The sequence below is a fragment of the Ornithodoros turicata genome, chromosome 3 (genome assembly GCF_037126465.1).
Source record: "Ornithodoros turicata isolate Travis chromosome 3, ASM3712646v1, whole genome shotgun sequence".
NCBI classification, from domain to species: Eukaryota; Metazoa; Arthropoda; class Arachnida; order Ixodida; family Argasidae; genus Ornithodoros; species Ornithodoros turicata.
This window is the reverse complement of record NC_088203.1, coordinates 17264500-17274682: the sequence shown is the minus strand read 5'-3', so window position 1 is coordinate 17274682 and position 10183 is coordinate 17264500. Positions and strand designations below refer to the sequence as shown.

Here is a 10183-nt window from a genome sequence, read left to right as displayed (position 1 = left end):
AATTCAGCATGTATGAAAATTGGGTGCAACAAATTTACATAGTCTACCTGTACATTGTTATTCCTGAGATATATATTGTCATTGCAGGGAGGTCACAAAACAATAAACGTATTGTTTTGTCACCTCCCTGCACATTCATTGTATCTTGAAATGCATATATGCAAGAATAAATGTTGAACTTGAAAAATGTATATTCACTTTATTCACAGAGCATAACATCACTTATCTTCTTTACAAGAGCATATCGTGTTACATCTTTGTCATGCAGAATGCACAACCAAGAAAGCCATCTTCCACTAAACATCACGTTTGACATGATTCAGTTGGTATCATTTCATAGACAGTGTACACCAGGGCTCCAGTTTCAAGCTCCAAATCGTCATGTTGCAGTTTGGAAACCGTATATTCGTAGTGCAAGAGAGCCCTCGCACATTAAAATGTAAGATGGGACTCCTATGAGAGAGACTCACGCTGAAGAAAAGTGTGCAAACTGCGGAAAGTGTCATAGAGGAGATCTTCAGAAATCATGCCTGGTTTCACGGCAGTGCTACCACACTCCCTTTTAGATGACGATGATAATGATTGGAGTTTCAGATGTGCAGTTGCATTTTTTTTAAACGTGCTCCACATAACAAGCATGACAAAGTCAGCAGTGGATGGCAGGCCCCCGTCCCTACGCAGCTTTGTTCACGCTGCAGTTCTATTCAGCAAAAGCATGTGAGTACGCGAGAAGGACATTCAATTTCACCTGCAAATAATCAGAGCAAATGAAGGAAGAAACAAACAAAAAAAGAAGTGCTGTACTTGAAAAGGAGATATGTCTTGTGTCTCAAGGAGGTGTTACCACTTACTAAGTAACTTGATTAAGTTTACGTACATCAATACCTAAATTAACTGGCCTAAGCGTGATAATTGCGTGAAGTAATTGTTTGGGATGCTTCGGTGTGTCCATATTTGCGAGGCATTACGTCGAACACACCACTGTCGTTCACTAAAAGACCCTTTCTTGCTTGATATAAATCACAACGCATACGCCTGTCTAAAACAATGGCTGTGATTCTACGGTGCGATTTCTTTCTACCATGCGGGTATATCCTTTCTGGGACCGTTCTTTGTGGAACAATTTTTGTCCACAACGCAGCACGGGAGATTATTACATGGTCGTTGTTAATCTCACATCGTTTCTTATTGAAATATTGGCTGGGAAACGTGCTGTAGTACAATCCCCAGCGCTGCACTGCAGTGACGGTCTAGTTTCGGAATGAATGCAAAACATAACGTAATTAAGAATCGAACGGCAGGACACCTGTGAAACACTGTTAGGATACATCAGTATACTGGCACCTTACAAAATTGTGCGACGACAAACAACGATCAACGCCTGCAGCGCAATAAATACTCACAATCTCTGTTGCCTCCCATTGTTTTCTATGGGCACACACAGCGCTTTAGGGCCTCCCAACATGGCGGCCCGAATGCGTGCCTCTCCCCCACGAGCCCCTCTCCCATGCGCGATCCAGCCTTTATACATAGAGATCAGTGCTGTCTACCATAAACTGTCTTCAATAACGTCGTCATCTACCTCTTCGTCACTAAGTACACTGTAAACTTTTTCACACCTTTAAAGGTGTGCGCTATGCACATTCAATCTGGTTGCGTAACATTGCATCTCCAGGATGATATTTTACAAAATTCGGAAAGCATTACTAAAGATCAAGTGTCAGTGCAAATCTTGCTTTCATTATGTCTTGGATATCGTAGGTACGAGCTAATGCATATATGCATCGCCATCGATAATCGAGCACGCGCAAGTGTCTACAATGCTGTTGAACAATGTTGAGATGTTGCAAGACTGAATTTTTGGAGGACAGACAACACTCGAGTAAAGAAAATTTGTGCGAAACCGTGCTCCATTATGATGTTACCAAAATTACACCTAAAAAGGCGTGCGCCATGTACGCTATTACACCTTTAAAGGTGTGAAAAGATTTAGAGTGTAGTGGCAGTGACGGAAATTCTCCACGGCCGTACGGAACTACATGTAGAATATGTGTGCATCCCTATAAATGGTGCCCTGATATTACATGCAAGGTTTGTCTGCCCGGTGTGTCAACATGTTGCACGTGCCGCAAGGTAGGACTGCGGATAATTTGGGCCATCTGGGATGCTTTTGACGTGCGCCGCAAATCTCCGACACACAATACTGGAAGCAATGTTGACCTCCCCCACAATTGCTACCGTCCTCGGTCAGGATGGAGCCCGCGGTCTTGAGCTCAGCAAGCGTATCCCTATGAATTGTTGTTTCTCTTGTGGCATTATGCAGTTCATAATTGCCACAAACATAGCGTACACCCACCGTTTTTATCAAACCAAGGGAGAGAATCTGGTACGACTGAGCACTGCAACACGATGGCCGACAGGGAAGAAGACGAGCACTGTGCTATATTTCCAAGAAAATACGTATTGACGAGACCAACAGGCTTTTTAAATGCCACCGTAATCACCGTTCGCGTGTCACTTTACAGGAACCGGTCGAAAATTCACCCCCCCCCCCCTATCCCACTTTTATAGGAACAGGGCCTGCTCATCATGTAATGCCACCGATGCCTGGCTTATAAAGAGTGACCCCCCTTTTTCTTATAGTGACGTCCGACTCCTGCTCCTGCTTTCTCCACCAGCGGCATGGCCGGGTGGGCTAAGGCGTCAGCTCGTTGGTGGTAACCAAGATCGTGCTGAAGACTGGGAGGTGGTGGGCTCGAATCCTGCCGCGGCTGTGCTGTCTGAGATTTTCCCTGGATTTTCCGAAGACTTTCCAGACGAATGTCGGCGCAGTTTCCCCTGAAGTCGTCCCAGGACGCATACTAATCCCCTGTCCCCCACTGCTTCCTGCTGTCCTCTCTCCGTCCGTCCACATCTGTACGCCGCTCATAGCCACTGTTGCTTCGCGGCCCTAACACCCAATCAAAAAAAAAAATATCCTGCTTTCTGCCGTCAGCGCCACTTGTAGTGGCGCAGCGATAAGCTTTTTCGAGTAGCGTATATTCTCTCGTCACGTATGGTGGTGCGCTCTGTGAAGATGATTAAACTTTATTGCGTCTTCAAGATGGCCAAAAATATTGAGGATTTTTTTTAGTCTCAAGTTTGAGGAAGGGAAATCGACTCAGACCGCATGTTTTCACAGAACAATGTGTTCTCAGCCAGGCTGAAGATTGATACATTGCAAATATGTCTCCCAGTTGAAAGACTGCGCGGTGTACGACGTAAACACGCTTATAAGTTGTATACGTTCTTCCTGTATTTCGCGAATTAACGTACGCACCGAAGGGCACTAATATTCATTATTACATGTCAAACGTTCTTTTTGCGTACCTCTCAGCTTGACAACGTGTCTGCCATATGTACTAGTAGCAGGCAACGCGGGCACATACAATCATGCTGCCGCACTTCGTGTTTACGTAAACAGTGCAGAAGATGTATGATGCACGACAAACAACAGTGGGGAAAACCCCAGAGGGAAACCCGAAGGACCACGTGACTGATTCATCGCGGATCTTTTCCATGGTGGTACTATTGTGTTCCTCTGCTGCTTAGTCGTCAAGCAGGAGCCAGATAGATGTTGTCTTCTGCCGTCTCAAAAAGAAAAGTGTTGTCGGTGGAAGACACGTTCTGAAAGCTTTCGTTTGGGAACGTCACCGAATCATCACGTTGCTTTCGTGACCCGCCGTTTTGTCCACCTAGAGTTCAACATTCGTTTATTTCAACAAAATGTCATACGCCGATGTAACAGTATTCTGGCAGCATCCAATTCCTAAGGACAAGAGCCCCAACAATTATTTCTAAAAAAAGAGAAGCAACGTGAGATTTTTGTGACAAGTACGAGAATTGCAGCACGGCCAGTTACGATATACTAGCACGCCGTGCATCACAGCAAGTATATTTGCAGGCGACAGAGCGAAAAAATCCCAAGAACACACATGATCCTCAGGATGTCCCCACAGTGTCAACGTGTCCTCATCCTTCGAGGTGTACCCCAGAACGTCCTGAGGATGACACTCGCGGACTGTCCGTGAAGAGTCATTCAGGTACATCCTGTGCCTGTCCCTGTGGGTAGCTAGCGGGACGAGAAATATTACTTTGTTCAGTTTACCTGCTCAGACTCTCTAAACACATTTGTTTTGTACTTTGGACCGATCCTGGGACCTGATCATAGGTGAGCAGTTTCCTGCGGCCTCACTCATCCTCACCTCACGAAGCACAGACTTTGTTGGCCTTACTCACCCTCACAAAATTTTCCTTACCAGTAACTAAACCTAAGTCACCCTCACATTCCATTTTAAATTTTGCCCTCACAAACCTCACCTCAGGGCATCGGGATCCCGAGAGACTTCACCATTCTCATTCTCACATGCCTTCACCTCATGAGGCTATTCACAACTCTTATGGCCTCATGTATCTTCACCTCATGAGGTCCTCATCCTCACGTGTCATCACCTCATGAGGGCCCTCATGTCCTCACGGCGCCTCACGTACTTTCGCCTAATGAGGACCTACATGGCCTCACGAGTCCTCATCCTCACGTGCCTTCACCTCATGAGGGCCCTCATGGCCTCACGTACCTTCTTCTCATGAGGACCCTCATGGCCTCACGACCCCTCATCAGCCCTCGCCTCGTGAATACCGTTATGGCCTGACGTGTCTACAAATCACTATAGGCACACGAGCCTCAAAAGGACTTTCCGTGATGTTCACATGACACGTCGGCGTTGAACTACTATGTCAATGGTTGGTACCAATGATACTGCGCGGCATTAAACTTTTTATAGGGTTTCGTGCGGTGCTTGGATAAATTCGGTAACAGTTGTTACTGTCACAGTGAGGTTTAACGTTAGTGTTTGGCATCAGCAAAGAGGAGCCCGAACCCATCACCTCATCCGTGAGGTCCCTCACGGCTTTCGGGACCCTCTCGCCTCACTGTGCTCTGAACGCCGGGAATGCCGGCACTACCGTCCTCCGCTTCAAAACCTGATCCGTTTCATTCTTCGAACTGTACTCAGGTTCCTCACGCGTAATACCTATAATGTCGTTATGATAAATCAAGACCGATCAAGATGATAAATCAACAGGTATTTATTGCGTTTTATACAGAAACCTGAAAGGCGATGCCCGCTGCGGGCAGCAGACGGCAAGCATCTACACATGTCTAAACAGTCCACACACAGTTACTTCCTGGCATTCTCTCAGCAGCTGCTGTGATGTGGTCTTCATATTTATGTTTTACTCCTCTTGCGTTTGCTGTGTACAACATTTCGCGCTGCCTTAGAGCCGTGATTACAATTTCGTAGACCAGGATACGTGTCCGCCATGTTTTTTGTCCTCTCCGCTGCCCTTCCGTCCCAGCATTCCCGCTCGTGGAGCGCGCTGATTGGCCCTGACTCACAACTTTCCCGGCGCTCCCGTCAAAAGTAGAAGCAATCCCTACTCTCGCGCCGCGATATTCGACGCCTTCGCGGCTTTCCCTGCTCTCGCGTATTGCTGTGTGGACGTGACAAGTTGTCCGGCATTTCCATCGTTCGCGGCTTTCGCGACGTTCAGTGCCGTGGTGTGGACGGAGCATAACACCACACACACATGTTTCTCCTCATCCGCCGACAACATGCCTGGCAAAGCACACAATTTCGTCTTTACGCTTGGCGCCACTTTTACTCCAGACCTCTGGCCGACCTACATTAAACGACGCGTAAGTCCGTGGACATATGGGATCACCACAACCTTTGCCTCCTCCTCCTCCACTCCGTGTGCCTGAGGCCAGCGATTCTTTAGCATCCTCCTAACCACTGCTCTGAAAACGTCCTGTGGGTAACCCGCTTGGAACATACTCTGCTGCTAATGGTAACACGATGGTGGCAGCTGTTCATTACACACGAATGGAACATGGCATTTACCACACCCACTTTAAAGATCTTGGTGCGGTGCGAAGTAAAGAGCAAAAGAGGCTTCCCTGTTCGCTGTCCTAGCTATGAACGCCTCTTCTTTGCTTCGGAATTCCCTTCTAGTAATCAAATAGAAAAAATCACTGCTCTCTCTTGTGCACTGCCAGACGCGTACTAAACGCGATAGCATTGCAGCAGACAAAGGGCGGTCCTTGCGCTGTGACCGTACATGGTTTGCGTGCGACGCAACCGCAAACCCGACCATAGGTCCTCATGGGCCTCATTCAGACGACGTGGGGGATGGGAGATGCGCAGTGCAGCGACACTGAGCGGTTCATGGCATGGATAAAAGTGTCCGCTCATTGGTTCTAACCAATATCGTGCGGAAGATCTGGTTTGAATCCATCACCGGCTGTGTTTTGAATCCACCACCCTGGGTTTTGTGGCAGACGAATGACGGCACAGTTCCCCCGTGAAGGCAGACCAGGACGCGCACCAAACCCCCTGTCCTTCCTGCTATCCTCTCTCCATCGGCCCACGTCTGTCCTGTTACTTCTAGGCGCTCACACGGAATTAAGAGAAATCACGCATTAGGACGTTTTAGCACATTGTTGCGCGGCAATGTCAAAATTCTTGTCAGCGTCAGCAAAAATGACTTCCGCTGGAAATCGCAACACCTTCCGTGATGGTATTTTTGTATCTTGTACATTCGTACGCTTTTCGAGCAATGAATATACTTCCCCTTCGTTGTATCGACGTACTGCAAGTCGTACTATATAATCAACGTAAAGGCAAGAAAACACATCCAGACCCTGTATTTTGTAGGGGACATTGACCATTTATCTCACATTCCATATTCGTGCATATATCCACTATTCCTTGAATTGGGTCGTTCTCAGACTACTGACGGAAACATACCAAGAAAAAGAGTAAAGAGTAATGTCAATCTGATGAAATGACGCATTACACCAAACCCACGCAAGCACTATCAGCAGAAGCTGGCCTCGATGGGCAACCGAAATGCTTCGTAAACTCGGGGTTGACTAGAAGCGGGAGGACACATCGTTCGTTGAACACCCTGTCATATCCCAAAACATCCCTAGAGACGCAGGAGAGCAGACAGAAGCGAATAAAAAAGTACTGGCGAACTGTGTTCCAGTATTTTTCCATCGCAGATTTGCCCAGAGATTCAACAGAGGACCGAATGATGTAGAAAATGATGCTCGCTCCGTACGTCCAAAGAAATGCTTCGCTGTCGAACGGATTGCCATTCTCGATAGCACCAACATTCAATTCGCGGTCCAAGGTGAGATTTCTCAGACAAGAAGCCGAAAGGAACAGACGCTGTTGACCGAATCTTTGAAGACCCCCAGATGCTGAACGAAGTAACTCATTTGCGACCAGAACTCCGAGTGTGGCTAAGTTAAAGTAAAACGGGATTTCATCTTCGTAATAGAACATCGGGGGAACCTGGTAGGCAGTCGGTACTGTAAACAAGGGTTCCGCGAACGAGTCGCCTCCAGTGTGCTCCACCACGGAAGACAGTTGGCTCTTGCGAAGAGTATCTGCACGCTCGTTGTAGATGCTTTTTAATAGCATCTGCACTTCTTTCATTCTAGCGCTAATCCTGATCGAAAGAAAGTTCCCTGTCAAGTTCCAACCGGTGTAATCGAGATCTTTATCCAAGTCGGAGACCAAATCCGCTTTGTCGTACGTGTATATTTCTACCTTCCTGATGTTCTTTCTCGCCTCCTCAGCAGCAAAGTTGTTGAACATAGACAGCACTCTGTTGTCTTTTACGAAGCTGTGTTTGATAGAGGCCGCGAAACTTCGAGCTGTAGATGAGCTTCCATCATGTCCAGATAGTTTGGCCAGAAGGTACGGCAACGTACGGGTCAGAATGCCGCTCGTTGCACGCAAACAGATGAAGCTGTACTTATCTGGATTGACTCTTCTACGAAGGAGGTCGTACCTTAGTATTCCAGCAAGGAGATTGATGGCGTAATAAACTTTCCTAACCCCTATGGCTCCTATTGGTGACGTTGCATTCTCCAGCACTCTGTACACAGCTTTGATGACATCAAACCCAACTATACGGACGCTGTCGTCGATTCGCAACCTCAGATGTTTCGGTGCGATGCTGTTGATGAGACCTAACACCATTTGAGGATCGGTGCCCTCGAATAAGCCAATGAGATTGCGAAACAAATCCTTGGTCACCCGTGTGTGTTGCAATAGCAACTGATAAATTTCTTTGTCCATCACCGTCACTATCTTGATAACAGCTACCATTGATGTTGCGCTCATGCCAGCTTGCTTCAGCACCGTTGCTGCGAAGTCTTTCGTTAAATCACCCATGTCAGTCAACTCATATTTTGGAAGCTTGTCGTTGTAGGCGGAATATATTTTTCCTGCAATGGAAGTTCCCGGCGCCAGACGCAAGCAGGTTTGTAAGCCTACTTTATGGAATCCCACTGTGAAGATCGAAAAAATACCTGTCTTGAGTCCAATTTCAAGAAGGCTTTTGAGTATTTGCGGAGTTGTCCGGGCTTGTAATAGTTCATTCAGCTTCAGCTCTTTGATTACTTGTGTTAGGACTTCTCCGAACTCCATTTTTGGTGAACGCATGTGGTCCAGGCATGCTGTGTAGATCTTCACTAAGACGTGCGTACCGTATCGGTCGGGTTGAACACCTGTGCTGGATTCGATGGACCTAAAGATGGAACTGTCGAATGCACGTTGAACATCTACCAAGTAACCGCCTTTGTTAGCTTTAGCCCATTTACCGCATACGTAGCCGTACACGTCTTCGCAAGGGCTGATGCTGGTGTCGAGAAGGTGGGCTATGTCGCTCTGGATTTGTTTGCACTTCGCAGACGTGCACTCTATAACGAGCACCGGGGTAAAGTAATGACGAATGGCGAAGAACAATCCCACTCCAACGACAGCGAAAGAAACGACGATGCACAAGAGGCTGAGCACTGAGCTGCGCTGGGACTTTGGGATGAGTTTGTCTCTAATGGAGGCTGCAACAGAAAAATATCCGTAGGTAAGCGGTTGAGGATGGCATCGTGAAACAATTTTGCCGAAGTTATTGAACTCTATTGAACATTTGCGATGATTCCGCAGCGGAGATGCGCTGTTGTTATAGACCATGAGGAATGAGGGGCATAACTAACATAAAATCATAGCAAAACTAGCATAAAAGCGGGATAACTAACGCCAAAACTGTCATTTCATTGACCGAATTCACCACATTCTAACCGTACTCAAGTTACACACTTATTATTAGGCACTTATACACATTATTATTATTATTAGGCACAGTCCTTCACACGATCAGGAGGTTCTGCAGCCCTTGTGGCGACTGGATAATAGATATGTATATATAATATATATATAATAATTATGTGTTGCGATAATTGTGTGTTGTGTGCTTCACTATTCACTTCTCTGTTCCACATGCTTTAGAGCCACCAGCGTATACCCGTTTGCCGGCCTACACATTGTACGACATTGCTGCACAAGACACACACCTGAAGTCTTTCTAACCTCGCTGTCAAATTCCGTGTGGCCAATCGTCGACTTTCGCTTTCCCTTGTATGCGACTGCCGATGAAGCTGTCCTCGTTGCCTCCACTTCCCTGGGCATAGGCTGTTCTGGAATGTCCTCCGATGGTTGTTCACGTCGGTCTTGTCCAGCGATAGCCTCTTCAATTTTCGCGGGCACATGTATCGATGCACTCGTCATCCTCCTGACCTGCTTGGCGACGTATTGGGAACGTGGTGACATCTTAGCATCGCCCACCGGACTTGCCGAGCTCGGTGTGTCACCGGGATCAGCAGGTGGGGATGTTACTGGAAGCGCTGCAAAGCTGGTCGCTTTAACCTTCGTAGCACCTTTAGAGGATGAGTTGGCCGGTTCATTTTCCTCGACTTCTATGTTGGGTTTCTTTTCAGTATCGGTAGAATGCTTCTTCGAGGTTCGGGTGTGGCTCGGCTTGTGTACCTCTTTCGATGTCGAATGCTTTACGTTGGAGGCCCCGGAATGCGAGCCTTCTTTAGTGGCTTCCATAACGGAGTCTTTCGCGGACGCCTTTGACGTTGTCGAACCACGCTTGCCTCGCTTTTTCGACTGTTTTTGACTCTTGGTCGTTGAACACTTCCCACTGTCGTTAGTCTTCGCCATAGTACTGAACGTTTCAAGCGTAGAACGTTGTAGTAGTGGAGATATTCCACGCCTTCGTCGCGTGA

At 47.2% G+C, this 10183-nt stretch overlaps 1 protein-coding gene across 1 annotated transcript; it reads right to left on the bottom strand.

Annotated features, from left to right (window-relative positions):
• Positions 1-6785: 6785 nt before the first annotated feature.
• Positions 6786-10183, bottom strand: LOC135389978 (uncharacterized). Its single transcript, XM_064620007.1, has 2 exons — positions 9467-10183; positions 6786-8956 (listed from the first exon to the last, which is right to left on the bottom strand). The coding sequence occupies exons 1-2, from the start codon at positions 10116-10118 to the stop codon at positions 6894-6896; spliced, it is 2715 nt and encodes a 904-aa protein (XP_064476077.1). The 5' UTR covers positions 10119-10183; the 3' UTR covers positions 6786-6893.

Coding starts and splice junctions, on each gene's coding strand:
- LOC135389978 (XM_064620007.1), bottom strand. CDS start 10,118: ATGGCGAAGACTAACGACAGTGGGAAGTGTTCAACGACCAAGAGTCAA. Junction 8,957..9,466: donor CGAGGTTAGAAAGACTTCAG/GTGTGTGTCTTG, acceptor TTTCTGTTGCAG/CCTCCATTAGAGACAAACTC.